General features: G+C 40.5%; 1 protein-coding gene across 2 annotated transcripts in view; it reads left to right on the top strand.

Annotated features, from left to right (window-relative positions):
• galnt17 (polypeptide N-acetylgalactosaminyltransferase 17) overlaps positions 1-27,410 on the top strand; it is a 457,606-nt gene that overhangs the window by 303,771 nt on the left and 126,425 nt on the right. For both annotated transcript variants that reach the window (XM_059971405.1, XM_059971406.1), the window contains one exon: positions 14,721-14,838. In XM_059971405.1, the coding sequence (XP_059827388.1) occupies positions 14,721-14,838 (118 nt within the window). The remainder of the gene's footprint in view (positions 1-14,720; positions 14,839-27,410) is intronic.

Genomic DNA, 27,410 nt, shown 5'->3' with positions numbered 1-27,410 from the left:
CTTTGCCCTAAGAATATGATGAAGAGCTGTTTTTCTTGAACCATTGTAATCATTCTGGTTAAAGTACTTTCACATTGCTGTTGGAGAAATTTCAATTCTTAGATTCAGTAACAAAGAAGGAATGAGGATATATGCACATTTCCAAGTCAGGGTGGTATGTGGCTTGGAGAGAAAAATGCAGGTGGTGGTGGCGGGAAAACAGACAAAGTCATGTGCTACTAGTTTTTGAGGTAATGGGTTTGGGAGGTGCTTTCAGAGCAACCTGGATGGGTGTATTTTGTAGTTGGTACGCATGGTAGGCACTGTGACAGTCCAGGAAGGAAATTATTTAAATGTGATACCTGGTGAGAATCAAATGTGCAGTTTTGCCCTGAATTGCTCAATGCTTCGTGAGTATTTTTGCAATTAGGCAAGTAGAGTGTATTCCATCACACTTGTTCCTTGTACATAGTGGAAAGGTTTAGGGTGTTGTAAAATGAGTCAACAGCATCTACCCTGTTCTCATACCTATAGATTCTATGCACTGATCCATTTATACTTCTAGTCAGTGGATGATCCCCAGGATGTAGCTGGTGGGTGACTTGACAATAATAATGCCTGTGTAACACTTGCCCAACAGGCTGGTATATGTCTGGGGGGAAAAAGTCCAACCTCTTGCTAACCCCCCACCTCCCGTATACACAGGTACTGTGGGAATTAAGTTAATGCCGTGTCGCGCACACAATATCAAACTCACACCAGACACCGTTATGGAATATACTTCAAAGATTTTACTAAAACTAAATAAGTACTAACGATACAGTATATATGAAGGAAAAGAAAATAAAGTAAAAGGCACCAAACTTAATCAGAGTTCAGTCAGTTTAGTGCACATCGTTGGAGCTCAACCATCGAACCATTCGACCCTTCATCGCTTTCCTCCGACCTCCATGTCCTCACACCTGGGACCACCCCGGTGGTTGACCGAGCAGTGCAGCACACGTCCACCTTCTTTGGCGTCTTCTTCCCAACTCCCCGAAAAGACCGCGAAAACCCCGCTCCCAGACCCACAAGACAAAACAACATTTCCCCATTGGTCAACAACAGAATACAATCTCCGTTAGCAACTGCGAGAGAAAGCACTTATCATAACAAAGAAGCATTCCTGCTCTAAACAAAATAAGCCATTTTGATTAACATAGGCAGTACATTGTACACCTGTGAATGTCAATGATGGATGCTTAGACACTGTCCTGCTGAAGATGGACATTGCTTGTCCTGCCTGTGGTCAAGTGTTACTTGTCATTTGTTCCTTGGCAACCCAGAATGTTGTGGAGGTCTTGTTAATTATATGGATGGGCTGCCTCATTTGTTGAGGATTTGCTCATGAACTTGATCATTGTGCAGTCTTCAATGAGCATTCTCATTTCTGAATATATTACGGAAGGAATGTCTTGCATAAATCAGTTGAAAACAGATTTTGCAGGATGCATAGAGACTGAAGAGATATCCTGCATCTAGGATGGTTGACTTACAACAGTTGTAAACATCTTCATTCGACTTCAATCATCAATTATTTCTCCTCGATGTCCATTGACCTTAGTTTAACAGGCCTTCTGTTTAACAGGCCACACCCAGTCAAAGCTGTTTATGTGCTTTAGCAGATCTCCATATCGCTTTGTGATGCAATATTTTCCTGGCACCACATTCCATAAGAATCCATAAATATATTGCAATTATGTGTATTTTTATTTTACAATGAGCAGAGGAAATAAAGCTCATGATGGAAACTACGACAACTTCTCTCAATAATACAGGATATTTTTTCCAAAGAACAAAGCAGATGAAGATAGTGACATGTAAATTGTATGCATAAGTCACTATGAGTCACCTGTAGTAGTGCTGCCACCATAGTTAATTGACATGGAAACTGCCTAATCTTGTTACACTTATGACTGTGAAGCTTAGCACAGCTCCAGTGTCTTATTTAAGTTTGCTGACGACACTGCTGTTTTTGGCCGAGTCAAAGGTGATGACAAATCAGCATATAGGAGGGGGGTGGAAAATCTGGCTGAGTGGTGCCTCAAGTACAAGCTCTCACTCAATGTCAGCAAGACCAAAAAACTGATTATTGACTACAGGAGGAGGAAATCAGAGGTTCATAAGCCAATGCTCATTGGGGGATCAGAGCTGGAGAGAGTCAGCAACTTGAAATCTGTTGGTGTTATCATTTCAGAGGAACTAGCCCGAGTCCAGCACATAAGTGCCATCACAAAGAAAGAATGACAGTGCCTCTACTTAGAAGTTTATGAAGAGTTGACATGTCATATAGAACTTTGACAAACTTCGATAGATGTGCGGCAGAGAGCATACTGATTGGCTTGCATCACAGACTCTTAAGGAAACTGAATGTCCTTGAATAGAAAAGCTGACAAAAAGTAGTGGAGAAAGCCCTCCCCACCACTGAACACATCTACAAGGAGTGCCTCCGCAGGAAGGCAGCATCCTTCATCAAGGACCCTCAGCATCCAGGCCATGCTCTCTTCTTGCTGCTGTCATCACAAAGAGGTGCAGGGGCCTCAGGACTCACACTACCAGGTTCAGGAACAGTCATTACCCTTCAACCATCAGGCTCTTGAACCAAAGGGGATAACTTCACTCACTCCAACACTGAACTGTTCTCATAACCTATGGATTCACTTTGAAGGATTCTTCATCTCATAATCTCAATATTTATTGATTATTATTTATTATTATTATTAGTGTTTGTTTTCTTTTGTATTTGCATAGTTTGTTGTCTTTTCCACATTTGTTTTGTGTGGTTTTTGATTGATTCTATTGTTTTTCTTAGTATTTACTGTGATTGCCCACAAGAAAATGAATCTCAGGGTTGTATATGATGACATATATGTGCTTTGATAATAACTTTGGTTTGAAATTTGAGCCTTGTTCTCCTTGGCTGGAAGAACCATTGTCAGTATACGTAGCCCTGAATAGAATCAGAACAGTGGCAACAGAATAGTCAGCTTCCAAATCTGTTTTGCCAGTGTTGTTGGCAGTTACATTGGGAAATAAACTTAAAAATAATTCTATTGAAAAAAGTAATTTGTGGGAAGTTACTAAGAAATGGTCCAGTCTGGGTATATCCAGTATTTACAGGTTTGAAGGCACAAGTGTAGAATTTGAGTTTATATTTTTAAAATATTTAAGGATTTCTTTTAAAACCTTACAAAATGGGTATCGAAGCTGAAGAATCTATTTTCAATTTAAGGAATATATTTGCTAGGAATTGATTAATATTTAGTAAATAATGAGTCTGTGAAGGAAAGGACTGAAGAAAAATCCATTAATAATACAATGGATTAATCAAATCTTTCAATATTATTTTACCAAATGCTTCCAATGAGCCATTTTATTTCTCATGACCGTAGGTTCAATATAAAATTGTTCACATTAAGAAGCAATAATTCTATAATATTCTAATGCCTAAATATCTTTTCTGGCACACTGTTCAGTAACATTATCTTCAAACTATCTCCCTCTAGTTGTTGTCTACATCCAGCCTCAAAACATAGTTCAGACCATGCATCTTTTAGGCATGTATATAATCAATCGCTCATTCTTTACCTGCATAAGTCAAGTCAAGTCAACTTTTATTGTCATTTCGACCATAACTGCTGGTACAGTGCATAGTAAAAATGAGACAATGTTTTTCAGGACCATGGTGTTACATGACACAGTACAAAAAACTAGACTGAACTACGTAATAAAAAAAAATACAGAGAAAGCTACACTAGACTACAGACCTACACTGGACTGCATAAAGTGCACAAAAACAGTGCAGGCATTACAATAAATAATAAACAGGACAGTAGGGTAAGGTGTCAGTCCAGGCTTCGGGTATTGAGGAGTCTGATAGCTTGGGGGAAGAAACTGTTATATAGTCTGGTCGTGAGAGCCTGAATGCTTCGGAGCCTCTCCCCAGACGGTAGGAGGGAGAAGAGATTGTATGAGGGGTGCATGGGGTCCTTCATAATGCTGTTTCCTCTGCGGATGCAACGTGTAGTGTAAATGTCCGTGATGGCAGGAAGAGAGACCCGGATAATCTTCTTGCTGACCTCACTATCAGCTGCAGGGTCTTGCGATCCGAGATGGTGCAATTTCCGAACCAGGCAGTGATGCAGTTGTTCAGGATGCTCTCAATTAATTTGCTTCTGGAAAAAATATTTTCCTTTATAACTCCGCTGTATTTGATCATTGTTGCATTATTAACTCAGGCATTGAAATGTAGGCCCACCATCTTATCTCTGTATCTCTGTAAGATGCCTGAGCATTGGGCTCTTTCAGCTTGCAGCTCCATCACTGTTCGCTGCACAGATTCAGTTGATCCCTAGCATGCACACATAAGATAAAGAAATGCATCTGATTGAAATTAAAACTGACAATTCACAGGGCAATCCATGGCTTGACAGCTTTATTTTCTAATAATAATGTCACTCCTAAAATATTCACTTCAAATAGGTTATTGTTGCTGTTCATTAATACCTGAGGTTCCGACTCTTTGAAGACAAGCTTCTAATTAACCTCTGTCTATATTCAGTTCACTAGTGATACAGCATGTAAAAACCATTGCCTTATAATTCCAGTTTGTTCTGTAAAATATCTTATTTTACATCATTTCATAAACTTCTAATATGGGCTTTGTTATCTTATAATTGCTTTGGTTTTATTCCTTAAAAGTGCTGTAAAACTAGATTTACTATTTAGCAATTTTGTGACTTAAGTGTGAGGTGACTTGCAATGCAAATATTTCTGTACTGGAGTGTTCAGGAAGGTCAGGTTAATGGTACATCTAAGGATCTACAAAGTATTCTTGAAAGTGGATTTCAAAATCAAAGAGCAGATTCCTCACTTTTGTTTAGTTCATATGCTATATTACTGAACAATTGACCATTAAAATTAAAGAAAAATTGGTAATTTACATTTCAGTGATGGTGTAATTTAACCTAACAAAGAGCAAAAGCAATTTATTGTGGAGATTATTAATGATAGTTGGTTAAAAAAACAAGCACTAGTTGTTAGAAAGGATGAGCATGGATTTGGGGTTTAGTCATTCTACATTAAAATGTCTCTACATAAGCTTGGTTAAATTGAATGAAATCTGAACATCTCAACATGTGGATTAAATGGTTCCAAGCAGAATATTTATTTTTCTTCTGTGGTAACAGTTTTTGTTTGGTGATGTTCAGTTCCACCAAAGCCTCAGTTACAAAGATGAACCATTACCAACAGCCAATTTAAAATCATTCCATGAGCAAATACCATCTCTAGTTTATTCCATCTCCTCAGATAGAAAAACCCCTAAATAATTTTTGCTTAATTCTTTGCCTCAGACAGCAAGACTCTTGTCATCTTATTTTAAAAGCCCCTTCTCTTTCTAGAATTTCCTTAGCACATTGCCCTCTATTTTTTCTAATCTCCATGTACCTATCTAAGAGGTTCATTTATCTGTGGCATTTATCAGTCAAGCTGTGGGAGTGAGGGAGGTCTATTCTTTCTATGATCTGCAAATGAAGCACTACCTGCCTCTTGTGGCAGTTAGCATGGATGCTTAAATAACCTGGGCATTAAACAAAGTCAACTGTTCACTAGATGACCTGCTTATTGGTCATTTGTATTTTTGTTGCTTGAAGGATTTTGTTGGTAGGAGCCGTTTAGTTAGGGAACCAGAGTTCAAAGAAGCTCATAGATTTTGATAAAGGAGAGAGTTAAAATCCAATAACTCCTATTCCTATTGGGCTTCTCCGTGTGCATCACTCAAATGCATAAGAAAAACAAACATAAGGAAGGATCTTACATTATGTATATTAGAGCGTGATTCATTGTTTATCCCTTATACATATAGCATTTATTTCTTCATGAATACTAATATCATTTATGGTGTGTACTAACGTCCTTTAATTTGAAAATAATTTCCTCATTCTTTAAGTGTCTGGGTTTAACCAACTTAATTTGATTATGTATAATGAGCCAATGCATTAGCTCAATCAGCCCCAGGAACTCTGCATATAATTACACAAACATTTATTATAGCTTTGCCAGCAAGGATTCAGAAATCGGTCCAGAAAGCAGCAACAAAAGTTCTGGTTGAACAATTAATTGCAACAGTACTGTAGATATGCCTCCAGAACTCTTGGCAGCAGTAGGTCAGGTGTAATCAATACAGTGCCTATAAAAAGTATTCACCACCTCCCCCCACCCTAGAAACATAGAAACATAGAAAATAGGTGCAGGAGTAGGCCATTCGGCCCTTCGAGCCTGCACCGCCATTCAGTATGATCATGGCTGATCATCCAACTCAGAACCCTGTACCTGCTTTCTCTCCATACCCACTGATCCCTTTAGCCACAAGGGCCTTATCTAACTTCCTCTTAAATATAGCCAATGAACCGACCTCAACTGTTATCTGTGGCAGAGAATTCCACAGATTCACCACTCTCTGTGTGAAGAAATTTTTCCTCATCTCAGTCCTAAAAGGCTTCCCCTCTATCCTTAAACTGTGAGTCCTTGTTCTGGACTTCCCCAACATCGGAAACAATCTTCCTGCATCTAGCCTGTCCAATACCTTTAGAATTTTATACGTTTCAATAAGATCCCCCCTCAATATTCTAAATTCCAGTGAGTATAAGCCTAGTTGATCCAGTCTTTCTTCATATGGAAGTCCTGCCATCCCAGGAATCAATCTGGTGAACTTTCTCTGTACTCCCTCTATGGCAAGAATGTCTTTCCTCAGATTAGGGGACCAAAACTGTACACAATATTCTAGGTGCGGTCTCACCAAGGCCTTGTACAACTGCAGTAGAACCTCCTTGCTCCTGTACTCAAATCCTTTTGCTATGAATGCCAACATACCATTTGCCTTTTTCACCACCTGCTGTACCTGCATGCCCACCTTCAATGACTGGTGTACAATGACACCCAGGTCTCATTGCATCTCCCCTTTTCCTAATCGGCCATGTTTTCATGTTTTATTGTTGTACAACATTGAATCACAGTGGATTTAATTTGACTTCTTCGTGTCAAAGTGAAAACTGATCTCTACAAAGTGATCTAAGTTAATTACTAATATAAAACACAAAATTTTATAAGGCTGGCTGGTGGTGTATTGGCATCAGCACTGGATTTTGAGGAGTGATCCCAAGTTCAAAACTGGCTGGGTCCCAACCTGGGCAGAAGAAAGGCCTGGTAAAAAAAAACTGCCTTTACAAGGATGTTGCCTGGATTGGAGGGTGTACCTTATGAGAATAGGTTGAGTGAACTTGGCCTTTTCTCCTTGGAGCGACAGAGGGATAGAGGTGTATGTGATGATGAGGGGCATTGTTCGTGTGGATAGTCAGAGGCTTTTTCCCAGGGCTGAAATGGCTAACACAAGGGGGCACAGTTTTAAGGTGCTTGGAAATAGATACCGAGGGGATGTCAGGGGTAAGCTTTCCACACAGAGAGTGGTGGGTGTATGGAATGTACTGCCGGTGGTGGTGGTGGAAGTGGATACAATAGGGTTTTTTAAGAGCCTCTTAGATAGGTACATGGAGATTAGAAAAATAGAGGGCTATATGGTAGGGAAATTCTAGGCAGTTTCTAGAGCAGGTTACATGATCGGCACAACATAGTGGGCTGATGGGCCTGTAGTGTGATGTAGATTTCTATGTCTTCAAGTCAGTATTTATTAGATGCACCTTTGGCAACAATTACAGCCTTGAGTCTGTGCGGTAGGTCTTTATCAGCTTTGCTCATCTGGACATGGAAATTTTCTCCCATTCTTCTTTACAAAATTGCTCAAGCTCTGCCAGATTGCATGGGGATTGTGAGTGAACAGTCCTTTTCAAGTCCAGCCACAAATTCTCAATTGGATTGAGGTCTGGACTCTGACTTGGCCACTCCAGGACATTTGTTGTTTTTAAGCCATTCCTGTGTAGCTTTGGCTTTATGCTTTAGGCTATTGCCTGGCTGGAAAACAAATCTTCTCCCAGGTCGCAGTTCTCTTGCAGACTGTCAAGTTTTCCTCCAGGATTTCCCTGTATTTTGCTGCATTTATTTTATATTCTACCTTCACAAGCCTTCCAGAGCCTGCCGCAGTGAAGCATCCCCAGAGCACAATTGAGCCATCACCATACTTAATGGTAGGGATGGTGTGGTTTTGGTGAATGTGCAGTGTTCGGCTTATGCCAAACATAGCATTTAGTTTGATGGCCAAAAAGCTCAATTTTGGTTTCATCACACCATAGAATCTTCTTCTAGCTAACTTCAGAGTCTTCCACATGCCTTCTGGCAAACTCTAGATGAGATTTTATGTGAGGTTTTTTCAACAGTGGCTTTCTCTTTGCCACTCTCCCATAAAGCTGTGACTGGTGAAGCACCTAGGGAACAGTTGTTGTATGTGCTGTCTCTTCTATTTCAGCCATGGAAGCTTGTAACTGCTCTGGAGTTGTCATAGGTCTCTTGATGGCCTCCCTCACTAGTTCTTTTATTGCACAGTCGCTCAGTTTTGAGGATGGCCTGCTTTAGGCAGATTTACAGTTGTGTCATATTCTTTCCATTTCTTGATGATTGACTCCAAGGGATATTCAGTGACTTGTAAGTTTTCTTGTATCCATCTCCTGACTTGTGCTTTTTAGTATTTTTTTTTCACAGAGCTGCTGAGAGTGTTCTTTTGTCTTCATGGTGTAATTTTTGCCAGGATCCTGACTCACCAGCAGTTGGACCTTCCAGATACAGGTGTATTTTTACTACGATCAATTGAAACACCTTGACTGCACACGGTGATCTGCATTTAACTAAAACCAATTGGCTGCACCAGTGATGATCTGCTGTGCCATATTAAAGGGGATGAATACTTATTAAATCATTATTTTGTGTTTTATATTTGAGTTTAATTTATATCACTTTGAAGAGGTCTGTTTTCTCTTTGACATGAAAGAGTCTTTTTCTGTTGAACATTGTCAAAAAAAGTAATATTAAGTCCATTGTGATCCAATGTTGGAAAACAATAAAACATGAAAACTTGCAAGATGGGGGGGGGGGGGAGAGAATACATTTTATAGACTCTGCATAATGAGCCATATGCAAATGGCTGAAAAAGGTGTGAAGTTGTAATGCAATCACTTATAAAAGGTTTGCATTCCTGGATTAAGTTTCATAAAGTGAAGTTGGAAAGGCTGGACAAATTGAATTGTAGGCACTTTGGTACAATGTGTTCCTGTAGACAGAGAAAAGCACACAATGCAATACGGTGTAAGGAGATACAGAATGTGAAAACATATTCTCCAAAATATTAGTGGTGTTGTAATGAAACTTCATAGATTGAAGAGCATCTTATAGCAGAGAAGTGTCAGATCTATTCTCGTGAAAGACTTGGTTTCTGCAACTGAGTTTCTTCTTACATAGCTCACTATGTGAAGAATTGTTAGATGATTAATGGAATCTGTAGTTTTCCAGCAATTACTACATCTTTCACAAACCTATCCACTACAAAGTTACCATACAGTATTCAAACGTACACCCAGTAACCCCACACCTTTAAGCAGGATTTTATGTTCAGTGCTAGTTGTTGTAGTGTAATTTGCTGTGTTGTGGTTTCAGTGTTGTTTGTGTTTGTGTCAGAACTTGGATTCATTTCTGTTAGTCTGAGTGAACTCTTTCGTCAGTGATTTTTCTTGATTTGGTAATCCTTCAGATTCAGTTTATTGTCATTTATAAACCACAAATAAAATGCAGCTAAAAAATGAGACAACGTTCTCCGGAATGATATCACGAAACAGCACAAAACAGACCACACAAGAAAAACCACATAATGTTTGGTAATCCCCAATCCAGAGTCCGGAGAGGCTGCTGCATATCAATATCGCACTACTGTCTTAGCGCGTTCCCTGGAAAGGAACTACAAACCCAACAGACAAACCTAAAGCTACAAGACCTACACAAAACCACATAGTTATAGTTAACATATAGTTTCAACAGTGCAGACAATACCATAATTGATAAAAGACTAACTGACAAAGACCACATAATTATAACACATAGTTTCAACAGTGCAAAGCAATACCATAATCTGATAAACAGCAGTTCATGGCATGGTTTAAAAGAAAGTCTCAAAAGTTCTGACAGCCCATCATCTCACGCAGACAGTAAGAGGAAGAAAAACTCTTCCTGCCATGAACCTCCAGCGCCGCAGCTTGCCGATACAGCACTTTGGGAGCTCCGACCACAGCCAACTCCGAGTCCGTCCGAAAACTTCGAGCCTCCGACACCAAGCACCAGCAGCAAAACAGGCATTTCAAAAGTTTCACCAGATGTTCCTCCGTGCTTCACACGTCCATCTCCATCAAATCAGGATTGTACACGGCCCCTACTTACAGATAACAGATATTCATTCCTGGAGAGGCCGCTGCGCACTGCATCACGCCACCATCTTGAAATTGAGATCCCAAATAAAAGGCAGTGGGTCAGTTGGGACAATGAATGGACATGGATGGTGGTACTCTTGTGTGCTTGGAATTCACGGTGGTGCCATTATGTTGGCTGAATTAGGTGAATGTACAATTGTATTTTTTTTCTTAAGAGAGAGGGGATAATGCACTTTCCTCTGAATGTTGGTACTAAAGAAGGTCATGCCTTATTGAGGCCAACAATACATTTCTCCCTCTTCATGCTACCTTTGTTGTGAGCTGTAAGCCAGACACCAATAGTGTGTAGGAGTTTAAAGATCTCAATGATAAATCTACTGTATGTACCACTTAGTGTTGAAGCCAAGAAGTTTCATTTTAGCCTCATCCAACCAGAAGATCTTCATCCATATCTTCTAAATGATGCTTTGCAAAGTATTTACAGGCAAGGATAAGCTTTTTTTAAAGCTGAATGAATGTCATAAATCTACTAATGTGCATCAGCAAGCACAGTATTAGATTTACTATACCATTCCTACTGTAAAGTATGGTTTAGGTAGCATCATGCTGTGGGAATGCTTTTCAGCAGCAGGACAGGACTGATGGGAAGATGAATATTGCTAACTACAGAGAGATCCTGGATAAAAACCTGTCGGCCTTTGCAAGAAAGCTTAAACTGGTGAGCAAGTTTGTCTTTCAGTAGGACGACGACTCAATGCACACTGCTAGAGCAACCATGAAGTGTCTTCAAATGAAGAAAATTAATCTCTTTGAGTGGCCAAGTCAGAGTTCAGACCTTAACCTGATAGATTGCTGTCCATCTCCACTCCCCAACTAAGCTGTCACAGTTTGACCGATTTTGCAAAGAAAAATGGGCAAATCTTGCTCCATCATGTTGTGCAAAGCTAATAGAGATTTATGCAAAAAGACTTCTGTGATGCACCATCAATAACTGTTGGAGACGTGAGGCGAGATATCGGCTTTTATCGGCTGGAAGAAAGAACAAGCAGCAATTGACCACCACACAGCATCCTGGAGACTGAGACCAGGGCGGCGTCTTCAATCGCCTTTATACCAGGGTCCATGGGAGGTGCCATGGTCAGTGGGAGGAGCCACAGGAGCAGTCAGCGGGGGGGGGGGGGGTGTCCAGACAGGTATATTTAGTTCACCACATTCTGTCTGTGAGAAGTGATTCAACTAAGCACTGAGCAAATGGGGTTAAATACTTCTTGAATTTTTAGTTGTTCGTGTTTTACAATTTTCCCTGATATTTTGGTCTCTACTGTGAAAAAAGCAGTGGTTCACAAATAAACATTTTCAGTTAAATTGATCAAAATCCTTAGTTGTAATCCTCATTTACATGATCAAAGATGGGGGTTGAATACTTTTTCCAAGGCACTGTATGTTGATAACAAATTTTAAACACATTTAAAGCATGCAAGAACAGTGGAATAATTTTAGCTGACTGGTGTGAAGAAAAGAGAACCATAGATAGAATAAATGTCCTCTTATTGCAATGTAACATTCTCTAGCAGCGACTACAATTGCAGTTATTTTAATCGCTGAGTTAAATCAATGATTCTGGAGGCAGAAGCTATCCCATTATCCACAGCACAAGAGAAAGTCACATTTAGCAGCTCCTAATTGTCAGTTCTGAAAACACGGAGATTGCTGCATGAGGAATCTCGGTAAGAGTTCTGTGGCTGCTGAATTCTATCATTCCACTGTCAATGTATTAAAGCTGTATAAGGCCAGTCTTTGATGTTGCCTTTGATAATGGAGACCAAACACTAACTATAGATTGATAGTTTCATGGCCATTGCAGTAAGTGCATTTAACATTAAAATGAATACCAAGAAGCAACAGAAGAGACTTGTAAAATGGAGATGTATTCCCAAAAGCATGATCAGCCATATTCATATTTCATCTTTGCCAGTCTTTTTATAGGTTCTGATTTCAGTATGAGACAATCTAGATCTTACTGGGTTTTTAGGTACATAAATGGCAATGGTAATAAATCTTTGCCATTTATACACAGAGGGAGAGAAAATAGCTGCTCTCCATCTGCATTTAGTGTAATGTCCTAAGGAGATGTAATTTCCTGTGCATAAGCACTCTTAAGTAATTTACTAAGAAGTACCCTTTAAAAATGTAACCTTTGGGATTTTCAACAACTCATTTTGTTTCACTTAAAATTGATAAGTGGTGGAAATTTCTGTCAGCTTCTGACAAAGAAATTTATGTCGTTATTAATGTGCTCTATTTTGCTTCCTGGCTTCCAATAGCTAAAGCTTCAAGTAATAAATCTTCACAGTCAGTATGAGACTTTGCCTCAAATCTTTTTGTTATTTATAATGAATGATTTAATTGACATATTGGCTGATGACCCGATGGTCCTAGGCACCTGTTTCAGAGGCTGCACACTCCATAGTAATTAGACCATTGTTAAAAGATTGGTTGGAAGTATCTCATAGTTCCTGAGTGAGTTTAAATGAAAACTCACTAGAAAACGTGTTTCATTGTTTGCCTTTTGCACATTCCCTCTCAGCAGATCCAATTAGTTCATGGACCTCTTTGCCACTAAGAGTGAGAGCATTGGTCAAACACTGTTCCTGCTCCCTTCCCTTCCCCTGGATCCACTGGGAGAAACTTATACCTATTCCCCTTGCCCTGCACTTGCATCTTTTTTACTTCCTTTTCTCCTGTCCCTTAATGTGTCTCTTGCCAATGAGATGCTCCCTTGAACCTATTCCCTCCAAATCTGATGGATAACTCTGCTTCTCTTCCTGCCCCGCATGTAGGCTGACGTGAGAACATTTCTGTTTCCTCAGGTACTGCTTCCCGCATCTTCAAATCTATTTCTATCATCATGTTCAAGAAGTTAAAGTTTAAACTTTCCACCTTGTAAGCAGCCCAGCCTTCCTTTTCTCTATAAAGTCTGTGAATGTGATGTGACCATAAAGATTCATGCCCCTTTTTCCTGGCATTATACTAGGAAGCATGACATGACTGATGTATAAATCTCACAAATGAAAATGCAGTCTTTATAGTTTTTATACAATCTGCATTGGGGTGACAGTGATTGCAGTTTCAATTTAAAAAGAAGTAACATGGAATTACTAGGTGTTTGAATTCTTAATTTCCACCCAATTAGTAATTTCAATACTTTTTTACATTGAGATACAGCACAGAATAGGCCTTCCGCCCTTTGAGCCATGTCACCGAGCAATCCCCCACTTTAATCCTAGCCTAATCATGGGACAATTTACAATGACCAATTAATCCTGCAAACAGTACGTCTTTGGACAGTGAGAGTGTGGTGAACTACATATACCTGTCTGGACACGCCCCCTGCTGACTGCTCCTGTGGCTCCTCCCACAGACCCCTGTATAAAGGCGATCAAGGCCTGAGCCCGGCCTCTCAGTCTCCAGGATGTAGTATGGTGGTCACTCACTGCTTGTTCCTTCTTCCAGTCAATAAAAGCCGATATCTCGCCTTCACGTCTCAGGGTGAGTTATTGATGGTGGTGAGGAAACTGGACCACCTGGAAGAAACCCAAATGGTTGCTGGGAAAACGTACAAACTTCTTACAAGCAGCAGCGGGAACCGAACCTGAGTCGCTGGTTCTGTAAAATGTTGTGCTACCCACTATGCTATGAGGCGGCCCTTAAGTATGAAATCTGAATGTTGTTATAACAGCAGTTGCCAACATGAACTCTTTGGAGATAGTGCTTAGGAGATAAAAATCCAGTAGAAAAATTGTTAAAAATGCTTGATTTTTGACATGGTGCTGGAGATGACAACAATTATACAGTAGGTTACTCTGAATGTGGGGTATGTTCTGAGTTCTCCCTGTTCATTATGCTTGTTAGATTCATTTACTACTTTGCATATGTTTATCAAAGCACATTGCAACATAAGTTATTGAAAGGGCTCTGAAGGGTAAATGGTGGATTGTAACTGATTAGTATTGGGTCCTTTGTAATTAGCGCCTGCACATTGACTGGGTCAGGTTACTTTGGTGGAAGAGGGCTCCTTTAAGAGCACAAATTTAGAAGTCTGGGTTTCTTCACATGTCACACCTTGTTGGTAGTTGCCATGATTCAGACTGTACTGTTAGTCGGGCAGAGTTACCCTGGAAGGACCAGGTAAGTTCACTACCCAGGCGGAGTTGGGAAAGCTCTCTAGGGAAGGGAGGGGGCATGAGGTTGGAGGCTAAACTCCCTGGTCTTGGACCCTTCATAATTTCAAGCCTAATGTTTTGCCCTTTCTCAATGACTGTTACATCTCTTTTCCAGAACTCCTGCTATGATTGGATGCTCATTTGTGGTGAATAGATTGTTTTTTGGTGAAATCGGGTTGCTGGATCCTGGGATGGATGTCTATGGCGGAGAAAACATTGAACTGGGGATAAAGGTCAGTCATTTTCCTCTTTAAAGTCTGTTGATAGGGACTGTTAAAAAGACTGCTCATTTTTTACCTTCCTAGCTTGTAATTCTGTGGTTTCTATATTACTAGAAGACCTGTTATCCAAAGGTAAGAGTAACAAGGCCACAGATCACGCTCCCGCATTGAGATTGTATCTTGCTGTTGAAATTGATGTCCCTGTTGCCTTCACACACAAAAATAACAGAACACTGCACCACAGAAGCAGGCCATATGGTCCATCAAGTTTGTACTGGCATATTTCTCCATTGGAGCTGTCAAAATTTCCCTGTTCTCTTTAAATCTAGCATCTAAGCAGCACTTAGCCATACGGTAAATGTAAAGTGAGTCGAGACGGGGGATAAACACACAGTCTTATGGTGCCAATCCAAACCAGCTGGAATCTGCAAATGAGAAAATCAAGGACCCAATTGCTCAAGGTGGTCTTGAGGCCAAAGCCATAAAATTTATTGATTAGCTTTGAAGGGATTATAGTATTTAATGCTGAGCTGTAGTTGATAAAGAACATCCTGATGTGTGCATCTTTGCTGTCCAGATGTTCCAGGGTTGAGGAAAAAGCCAAAGAAATGGCATCTGCTGTGGACCTGTTGAGTTCATAGGCAAATTGGAGTGGGTCCAAGTTGCTTGTCAGGCAACAGTTGATATGTTTCATCACCCGCTCTCAAAACACTTCATCATGGGAGATGAAAGTGCTACTGGATGATAATCATGTAGGTGGGTTACCTCGTTCTTCTTAGGCACTGGGATAATTGAAGCAAGAGGTTAAAAATCTCAGTGAACACTTCAGCCAGTTGATCAGCACAGGTCTTTAGTATTCAACCCATCAGGGCTAGATGCTTTTTTGTGGGTTCACTGTCCTGAAGTTAGGTCTCTCATTGGCCTCAGAGATCGAAATCACAGGATCACTGGAGGCTGTGCAAGTTTGTGATGGTTCCTCTATGTTTTTACAGTCAAATGAGTTTAGAACACATTGAGCTTATCTGGAAGTGAAGCCCTGTGGTTACCCATCTCATTGGATTTCATTTTGTAAGAGTATGGACCAATAATAAATGTGCCAGCGATATCTGCGTGCTATGAAATAATTAAAAACATCCTCTAATGGTCTGCTTAGCTGCACACCAAAGCCTCTTTGTTCAGCTCAGTTCTACCTTTCAATACATGTTCACCCATTTGTTCTTATCTCTAAAGTGTGGGCATTTGATGATGCATAAACAGTAGATTACAAAATATATACTGTATGACCTGAATACATTTCTATCTTTCTATTACTTTTCAATGTTATACTTTCAATTGAATAATAGACTTGATATAAGGATAATTTTGTTAACATTCTGCTATGTAATTGTGAAGTTACTTCTGAGGGATGTTTAAACTGATCTGGAGAATAATATATTTATCTGATAATCCATCACTGTAGGAATGATTGCAGCCATTGATTTTCATGGTGCGGTACTTTGGCTGGTGCGGAACAGAATCCTGATCAGCTTCATTGCTAAACAGATGACTTAATCCCTGTAAAATGTGTGTCAACAATGGGATGTCAGCACTTTGCAGGTTCAAGTTGCTAACACAGTTAAGTTTACTTTTCAGCAGTGGATGAATCCATACACCTTCAACTAGACCATTATGCTATTACAGGTGGTAAGCAAATTAGGTAATAGTTCTTGATTCTTTGGAACCAGAAAAGCTAACGACAATTTTAGTAAAAGTGTGTAAAATTATGAGAAGTCTAATCAAGGTGAAGATGAAAAGCAATTTCCATTAATTAGGGAACATATATTTAAGGTGAAAGCAAAAATGATTAGAAGCATATTGGGGGGAAAATATCCTATCACACTGAATCCTGGGATCGATATCCAACTGTTGTGAATGTTTGGGAGGGTAAAGCCAAAGATAATTTTTAGAGCTCAGCAAATCTGAAGGTAGAAACCTAAAGGTCAAAGTCCAAAGTGGGCAGATCAGTAGGTAGAGGCCTGAAGGAATCGTTCCTGCTGGGATGCTTTCCCGTTTATCTCCCAGCTGCTGCCTCTATACAGTAACAGTGGACTGTAGGCAGCAAGAGAGCTGATACTACAGAACCATGTGATAAATCATAGCCTCTGGATGTTTTGTGATGATTGGCTGTCAGCATACTGAATTATCAGTCTACAGCGCCAGTCTTACTTTTCAGATGTTGGGATAAAAAAAAAATCAATACAAACTATCGCAGATTAAGGAATCATTTTGTGCAATCAAAATCCATTAATAAGAAACTAAAGTATTCCCAGAAAGAGCAGAGCTCATGATCTACACTGTAATTTGCTGATTAAAGCATCAAAGCCCACTGATTGTGGACAGAAAGCACCATCAATACATATCTTGGGCTCGTTAATGATGCTTGGCCAAGGCGGCAGTTTTTTATCGATCTTCTGGGAAAGCATCAAGTAAGTACAACCCTGGCAAACACTCATTTATCTTGACTACCATCTATGGCATCAAAATGTTCTGAGATAGATGCAAATTTCAGGAGCCAGGTATAGGAATGGACAGGAATAGTTGAAAAAGCAGTAGGTTGTTAAGGGATTGCTGCCCTCAAGCGAATCTCCTCCATTTCACAGACATCAATGCTCAGCCATCTTCCTGCTGCCTTAACAGTGGAAGAATTCATCTCCCTGGTGCCCCTACCTTACCTACTGCCCTATGACCCTCAACATCCAATACCTCATTCTCTGCAACTTCCACCTTCTCCAAAGGGATTCTACCACCAAACCCCTTCTCTGCTTTCTGCAGGGATCTGTGATTCCCCCATCCATTCATCCCTCCCAGCACTTAACCCTGTAAGCAGCCAAAGAGCTGAACCTGCTCATTCACCTTCTCCCTCACCTCCATTCAGGGTCCCAAACATCCTCCCAGGTGATGCAACACTTCACCTGCGAATCTGCTGGGGTCACCTATTATATCCGGTGCTCCCGAGGCCATCTCCTCTACATTGATTGAGACCCGTCGTCAATTGTGATACCGCTTCATCAATCACCTCCACTCCATATGCCACAAAAGGAACTTTTAATTCCGATTCCCATTCACATTCCAATGTGTCGATCCATGGCCTCATTTTGTGCCACGATGAAGCCACCCGCATGGTGGAGGAACAACACCTTATATTCCAGTTGGGTAATCTCCAACCCAATGGCATGAATATAGATTACTTCTGACTAAAAATATTTTCCCTCCCCCTCCCCTCTTCTTCTATTCCCCACTTGGGCCTTCTACCTCTTCTCATCTAAATTTCCTGCCTGCCTGGGTCCCCTCCTCCTTCCCTTTCTCCTATGGTCCACTCTCCACTCTTATCCTTCTTCTCCAGCCCCTTACCTTTCCTACCCACCTGCTTCACCTATCACCTTCTTGCTATACTCCGTCCACCTCCGCAACCTTTTTAATTCTGGAGCATTTCTTCTACATTTCCATTCCTGAAGAAGGGTCTCAGTCCAAAACGTTGCCTATTTGTTCACTTCAGTAGATGTGGCCTGATCTGCTGAGGTTGTCCAGCATTTTGTGTGTGGTGCAGCAGATTGTTACTTCTCAGTGCAGTTGTGCTCTATCAGCTTGCCAGTGCTTCAAAATCAGGCATGTAAGTTCTAGCTCGCTCCTTGGTTAGATTGACAAATCAAACCTCAACTATATTGTTATCTACTCATTTAACTGCTCTGGCACACTTTCTCTTACTTAGCTTTGTATTGTTTTCCATAAATCCGGAGTCATCAAACTCCATTGGTGTCCATTGGTGGAACGTTAGGGATTTGGGATGGGGGAAGCTTCTCCCAGCCTGCAAGTGCTGCAGTAAGGTCAGAGAGATCTGCTGAGAAGCAGCAAAACACAACAAAGCAGGTAAACGCAGAATCTCAGACGAGAAAATCTGCAGATGCAGGAAATCCGAGCAACACACACAAAATGCTGAAGGAACACAGTAGGCCAGGCAGCATCTATGGAGAAGAGTACAGTCGACGTTTCGGGCTGAGACACTTCAGCAGGTCTTGAATCTGCCAGCTTCATTACTAAGGCCAAGATGTTTGTTGGGAATGAGTTAGTTGCCCACTCTTTGCCCTAAGTCAGTAAAACCCAGGAAAGGTCCTGAGACGACTCCTTCTGCTCAGCTAGAATTTAACTTAGTACCTGCTCCAAAATATGTACACTCCAGGACGTCAAGATATTTAATGGTTTATGATTCCACATGTACAATTTTTAAACAAACAGATCGTTTGCAATGAAAGCCAATCAAACTACCAGATTGTTGAAATACCCATCTGATTATTCTACAGGGGGTCAGCTGTTAAGATATGTGACTCCAGAATGATTAATTTGCTCTCTGAAATAGCCTAGTAAACCATGCATTTCAATGTCAACAGAAAATGTCTGTTTGCATGTCATCCAGTGAGATTAGTCCATACACTGTGTCAAGGAAGTAAACACAGAAATCTGGATATAGTGTTGAAGTTCCAAATGCACTAAGTAGACAAATAAAATGTTTCTTATTTAGACCATAAGGCCATTAGACCAAAAGACATAAGAACAGAATTAGGCCATCCGGCCCATTGAGTCTGCTCTGCCATTCAATCATGGCTGATCCCTTTTCTAGTCCTCCTCAACCCCAGTTTCCAGACTTCTCCCTGTAACCTTTGATGCTATGTCCAATCAAGAACCTATCAACTTCTACCTTAAATGCACCCAATGATCTGGCCTCCACAGCTTCATGTGGCAACAAATTCCACAAACTCACTACCCTTTGGCTAAAGAAATTTCTCCACATCTGTTTCGAGGCTGAGGCTGTGCCCTTTTGTCCTAGACTCTCTCACCTTGGGAAACATCCTTTCTACATCTACTCTGTCTAGGCCTGTCAACATTTGAAAGGCTTCAGTGAGATCCCACCTCATCCTTCTGAATTCCAGCAAGTACAGGCCCAGAGCCATCAAACTTTCCTCATATGATAACCCGTTCAATCCTGAAATCATACTTGTGAACCTCCTCTAGACCCTCTCCAATGCCAGCACATCTTTTCTAAGATGAGGGGCCCAAAGCTGTTCACAATACTCAAGGTGAGGCCTCACCAGTGCCTTTTAAAGCTTCAGCATCACATCCTTGCTCTTGTAATCTAGACCTCTTGAAATAAAAGCTAACATGGCATTTGCCTTCCTCACCACCAACTCGACCTGCAAGTTAACCTTCAGGGTGTTCTGCACAAGGACTCCCAAGTCCCTTCGTATCTCAGATTTTTGGATTTTCTCCCCATTTAGAAAATAGTCAGCACATTTATTTCTACTACCAAAGTGCATGACCATGCATTTTCCAACATTGTATTTCATTTGCCATTTTCCTGTCCACTCTCCTAATCTGTCTGTCCTTCTGCATCCTACTTGTTTCCTCAACACTACCTGCCCCTCCACCAATCTCCGTATCTTCTGCAAGCTTGGCAACAAAGTCATCTATTCCATCATCTAAATCATTTACAGCATAAAAAGAAGTGATCCCAACACCGACCCTTGTGAAACCCTACTAGTCACTGGCAGCCAGCCAGAAAACAATCCTTTTATTCCCACTTGCTGCTTCCTACCAATCAGCCAATGCTCTAACCGTGTTCGTAACTTTCTTGTAATACTATGGCCTCTTAACTTGGTAAGCAGCCTCATGTGTGGCACCTTGTCAAAGGCCTTCTGTTAGTCCAAATATACAACATCCACTGCATCCCTTTTATCTATCCTACTTGTAATCTCCTCAAAGAGTTCCAAAAGTTTTGTCAGGCAAAACCATCCTGACTTTGTACTGTCTTGTCCTATGTCACCAAGTACTCCATCACCTCATCCTTAACAATTAACTCTAACATCTTCCCAACCACTGAGGTCAGGCTAACTGGTCTATAATTTCCTTTCTGCTGCCTTCCTCCTTTCTTAAATAGTGGAGTGACATTTGCAATTTTCCAGTCCTCTGGCACCATGCCAGAGCCCAACAATTTCTGAAATATCATTTCTAATGCTACCACAATCTCTAATGCTACCTCTTTCTGAACCCTAGGGTGCAGTTCATATGGTCTGGGGGACTTACGTACCTTTATGTATTTTGGTTTTTTTAGCACCTTTTCTCCTGTAATAGTAACTGCACCCACTTCTCTTCCTTCACACACCACAACATCAGGCATGCTGCTAGTGTCTTCCACAGTGAAGAGTGATGCAAAATGCTCATTTGGTTCATCGGCCATCTCCTTGTGCTCCATTATTATTTCTCCTGCCTCATTTTCTAGAGGTCGTATGTCCACTCTCATTTCTCTTTTATTTTTAACATATGTGAAAATAATTTTACTATCCACTTTGATATTACTTGCTAGCTTGCTTTCATATTTCATCATTTCCCTTCTAATGATTTGTTTAGTTGCTCTCTGTAGGTTTTTAAGAACTTCCCAATCCTCCATCTTCCCACTAATGTTTGCTTTGTTGTATGCCCTTTCTTTTGCTTTTTCAATAGCTTTGACTTCCCTTGTCAGCTATGGTTGTACGATTTTACCATTTGAGTATTTCTTCATTTTTGGAATACATATGTCCTGCACCTTCCTCATTTTTCCCAGAAATGCATGCCATTACTGCCGTGTTGACATCTCTGCCAGCAGCTCCTTCCAATCTATTTTGGCAAACTCCTCTGTCATACCAATATAATTTTCCTTACTCCACTGAAACACTGCTACATCAGACTTTACTTTCTCCCTGTCAAATTACAAGTTGAACTCAATCATATTGTGATCACTGGTTCCTAAGGGTTCTTTTACCATAAGCCCCCTAATCAGCTCCATTCATTACATAACACCCAATCCATATAGCTGATCCCCTAGTAGGCTTAACAACAAACTGCTCTAAAAAGCTATCACTTAGACATTTAACAAACTCACTCTCTTGAGATCCATTACCAATCTGATTTTCCCAATCAACCTGCATGTTAAGATCGCCCAAGACTACCATAACATTGCTCTTTGACTCACCTTTTCTACTTCTTGTTGTAACCTGTGGTCCACATTCCAGCCACTGTTGGAAGGCCTGTATATAACTGCCATCAACATACTTTTACCCTTGCAGTTTCTTAACTCAACCCACAAGGTTTCTACGTCTTCTGGTTTTATGTCACGTCTTTCTACTGATTTGATGCCATTCTTTACCAGTAAAGCCACACCACCCCTCCTCCTACCTTTCTATCCCTTCAATATATCGTGTAACCTTAGACATTCAGCTCCCAACCACAACCATCCTTCAGCTATGATTCAGTGATGGCCACAACATCGTACCTGGCAATCTGTAATGGTGCAAAAAGATTTATGGTTAGTGAAGAGTGATTAATTCAAAAGATATATATGAAGGGTAACTACACAAACTGCTCAGATGGTAAATAAAGCACCAATATTGATACAACTAAACTAAATGGTCATTGCTTCTGTCTAAGGCCTAACTACCTTTTTAAAAATCTATTTATCCAATAAGTATATATACTTTTTATAGCATAGTGGCATGATGACCAGAGAGGTATAAATTTTGGGGTAAAATTAAATCGTTGATCATGCAAAATTGGTGGAGACTGGCCTATTGCTTATCATCAATTTCACCCTCTCACACAGTGCTCCTTTTACCCTCCATACCTAGTCCCAGTCACCGATCACCTTGTGCTCGCTGGCCTATAATGACTTTTAGTTCACAGTTCCTGTCTGTCCAAGCACTGTTGGCTTTAACATGAGGTTCCACCTGATTCCGTTCCTGTGGAATGTCATGAGATAATTAAATACACTTAAGGTGCAACAGAAGAACAGCTTGTCGATGTTCTCCCTTGTGTGAGAAGAAGGGAAGCACATATCGGGTTGATCTCATCATCCACAAAGGCATTTTGTAACAAATAAGTATAGAGCAGCATCAACAATGATTGAGGAGAAATCTTGAGCTGAGAGTTATTCAAAAGGTTTCTGCAATAATTTCCGAAAACCTTTTAGACATTGCACTGAGGTAACACTTCAACCCTTATTTACCCATTATAATACAAGCGATTGAAAAGCATTGATTTTTAATCTTTGTCAATTCATCCTAAATTAGAAACATAGAAAACCTACAGCACAATACAGGCCCTTCGGCCCACAATGCTGTGCTGAACATGTACTTACTTTAGAAATTACCCAGGGTTACCCATAGCCCTCTACTTTTCTAAGCTCTATGTACTATCCAGGAGACTCTTAAAAGATCCTATCGTATCCGCCTCCACCACCGGTGCCAGCAGCCTATTCCATGCGCTCACCGCTCTCTGCGTAAAGAAACTTACCCCTGACATTTCTTCTGTACCTACTTCCAAGCACCTTAAAACTGTGCCCTCTTATTTTAGCCATTTCAGCCCAGGGAAAAAGCCTCTGACCAACCACACGATCAATGCTTCCCATCACCTTATATACCTCGATCAGTTCACCTCTCATCCTCTGTTGCTCAAAGGAGAAAAGGCCGAGTTCACTCAACCTATTCTCATAAGGCATGCTCCCCAATCCAGGCAACGTTCTTGTAAATCTCCTCTGCATCCTTTCTATAGTTTCCACATCTTTCCTGTAGTGTGGTGACCAGAATGAGCACAGTTCTCCAAGTGGGGCCTGACCAGGGTCCAATAGCTGTAACATTACCCCTCGGCTCTTAAACTCAATCCCATGGTTGATGAAGGCCAATGCATCATATGCCTTCTTAACCACAGAGTCAACCTGCACAGCAGCTTTGAGTGTCCTATGGACTCGGACCCCAAGATCCCTCCGAATCTCCACACTGCAAGAGACTTACCATTAATACTATAATCTGCCATCATATTTGACCTACCAAAATGAACCACTTCACACTTATCTGGGTTGAACTCCATCTGCCACTTCTCAGCCGAGTTTTGCATCCTATCGATGTCCCACTGTAACCTCTGACAAACCTCCACACTATCCACAACACCTCCACTGGTATCATCGGCAAATTTACCAACCCATCCCTCCACTTCTTCATCCAGGTCATTTATAAAAATCATGAAGAGTAAGGGTTCCAGAACAGATCCCTGAGGCACTCCACTGGTGACCAACCTCCATGCAGAATATGACCCGTCTACAACCACTTTTTGCCTTCTGTGGGCAAGCCAGTTTTAGTTCCACAAAGCAATTTCACCTTGGATTCCATGCCTCCTTACTTTCTCAATAAGCCTTGGATGCGGTACCTTATCAAATGGTTTTCTGAAATCCATATACATTAAGTCTACTGCTCTACCTGCATCAAGGTGTTCAGTCACATACTCAAAAAATTCAATCAGACACAATCAGACCTGTCCTTGTCAAAGCCATGCTGACTATTCCTAATCATATTATGGCTCTCCAAATGTTAATATTCCTTTCTCTCAGGATCTTCTCCGTCAACTTACCAACCACTGAAGTAAGACTCACTGGTCTATAATTTCCTGGGCTATCTCTACTCCCTTTCTTGAATAAGGGAAAACTATCTGCAACCCTCCAATCCTCTAGAACCTCTCCTGTTCCCATTGATGATGCAAAGGTCATTGCCAGAAGTTCAGCTATCCCTTCCCTCGCCCCCCACAGTAGTCTGGGGTACATTTCATGCCGAATTTCATGAAGAAATGCTTTGAATGCCACCTCTTCTGTTTGGTTCATAGTGAAAATGGCAGATGTGGTTTCCAGTCTTTTTGTTTATGGTTTCAGACCTCTGTTAACATTTAGATAATTCTGTTAAGCAATTGGCACGACTTGGCCTGTAATCTCATTTCTACTGACTCTAATTACTGAAAGATGTTCCTGTAAACGCCCATGCGTCCACTGGGCAAACATTGAAATTCAGAGAGACTATCAAAATATATATTATTTCCTTCATATCACAGTCAGGTTGAACATGGATTAGCACAAATTGATGCTTGATAGTCAAAACTTGTAAAGTGCTGAAATCCTATATTTCAATTTATTTCAAATTCAGAATATGGATTGTAATTAAACTATTTTAATATATATAATGTTTAATATATTATAAATCCATATCATGGTGTATTATTATAATTAATTCATCAGTTTTACTTCGCATAAACAATGGAGAATGTGTCGTCTCAATTGCAGTTGAACAGAAGTAGCCAAAGTAAGAGCTGGAAATTATATACGCAATCTTGTTTTTCATTGTCAAAGTGGTGTTGCATGTCTTGTAAATGCTGCTTTAAAATGTTGTAAAGGATCGTGATACTACACAGTGACATTTAAAAAAATCGAATGTCAGGCTTACTGGCATAAAAGCGTATTATTCCAATAAAACACTGCTGAATTTCTCCCACTTAACTACATAGCTCAGTCTTCAACTGCAGCCCTTAAAGGGGCACAGTTGCAACACCATCACTTTTCGGGCTGCTGGAGAGGGTCGCTGATTTGTAGATGACTGCATATGGGAAGTGGCAGGTCTGGATGGCACTTTAAATGTTTTGGTATTCTCATATTTCTAACAAATTTTTTTTTGATGTTAAAGAAGGGGCAGAGTTTTCACTCCCAATATTAATGCAACAATCTGAGAGATACTGTGGATCACAGGACCCTTAAGAAAGGATGTGGTGTTAAAACTTTGAGCAGAGTGAACACTTATATGGGACAGCATATTTTTTCAATGGTAGACCACGTGAAGCTGAATACATATAATTTCAGACTATGTATGAATTTGGAGAAACAAGAACTTTTATTGATAATAATGCATTTACAAATGCATAAGGGCACTGATGCTTTGCAATAGTTCAACTAAGCTAAAAATATTTTCTTGATGATTTTCAATTGTGCTCAGTACCTGAGGCTTCTGGCTTAAGTGTCCAAGAATAATTAGCTAGCATCGATGGACTCCAGTTGCTCTGATACAATTTCTCTGTGACCGCAATGTCCTGCTGAAACCTTTCGTCACACTCATCACTGACAGCACCAAGATTTGCAGGGAAGAAGTCTAAATGGGAAAGCAGAAAATGAATCTTTAGTGACATGTTGCAATTCATGGTTTTGTATATGTGAAGCATGTTTTCAACCAGCTGTATGCAGTTTGGTACTCTATAGTTACCAACAACATTTTCAACTACATCCTTGAATACCTTCCATGTGATTTCCTCTGGTCCTACTAAAAGTTATTTGAATTGCCTGTCACTGATTATCTGGTTGATTTGTGGACCAATAAAAATGCCTTCCTTAATCTTGGCATCAGTTATTCTGGGAAACAACTACCTCAAATAATGAAATCCTTTACCTTCCTTGTGCATTGCTTTGACTAAGATTTTCCTAAGCCCTGTTTTCTATGAAGAGGAGGCAAAAAATATCTTTGTTGGGTCTACAAGTGGCTTATGTGCTGCACAGAGTGGCCAATCCTTTTTAATGTAATATGATTCTTTAGCACAGTGACAGTAGAATCCATCCTTGCAGTCTTGAACTCATTAATTCTACTTTTGCCTTTGATAAACCCAAGTCTCTGACCAGGTCATTTAACTCGGATTGGGTTATCAAATAAAGCTCATTCAACAGAAAAGTTACAAAATCTGTATCAGTAGCAGTGACAGTTTCCATTCCTGGCTCGTGTATCATAGCATCTTCGTCTGCCTCCTCTGGACTCTGTGTCTCTGGTGACTTTAGTACTGGAAGGCTATCATCATATAGCACAGGTGTTTTGGCTGAAGGGTTGTTGGGGAATCCAATGGAATTCTTATTTTTAGCAGAGAAACCAGACACTCTATTCAGACGGAAGTAGCAACCTGTCACACGATCATTCAGCTCTCACCATATCATTGGAGCAGTGAATGCCATTGACCTCCGAGTGCTTCTGAGTCAACTCGAAGATTGACAGTGCGCGTTGTGCAAGAAACGTGAGGAGCCTGGCCTTTGCCTTGGCCATCAATCTTACACCCAAATTAGAACTCATAGGTTTACTTAATAAGAGGAGTCAAACTCTGGCTTTGAGATTTAAGCATATACTCACCACAAATACAACAAAGTATTGTGGCTGTTGCAACATTGTTGAAACATTTTGCTATCACAACTACACCTGAAAATACAATTACTTTATTATGATGAGTACACACAATATGCTCTGTCCATAGTTAATGTGCATCAATGTGATTGCAAACTGATATACATGTAAACACAATGCATAGGACAGTGTGTGCATGATGCTTTTATAGCCTTTCTAAATCTGTCCTGCCATGCAGCATCTGCCCAGCCAAAGCATGCCCAGGTGTGTCTGGATACGATAGAAAACCTTTCAGCTTATATTGTGTGCAACATTTTAATTGACTTGAATTGTGAATTGAAAGAACAAATTAAGGTGATTTCAAAAAATGGTGCATGATAAAGAAATTCAATGTCATTAGCAGCAGCCCAAAATCCATAAGATACAATGTAAAGTAAAATGTTTGTTTCCCAGTGTTATTTGAGCTGGTATAACTTCTTACCAAAATTCATCCTTCAGGGGAGATTAGCACCCAAAGGTGTGAAATAGTTGTGAGTGGCATAGAACAGTCATGGG

This window comes from Hypanus sabinus, chromosome 6 (assembly GCF_030144855.1).
Source record: "Hypanus sabinus isolate sHypSab1 chromosome 6, sHypSab1.hap1, whole genome shotgun sequence".
Taxonomy (NCBI): domain Eukaryota; kingdom Metazoa; phylum Chordata; class Chondrichthyes; order Myliobatiformes; family Dasyatidae; genus Hypanus; species Hypanus sabinus.
This window is presented reverse-complemented; position numbering and strand designations above follow the sequence as displayed.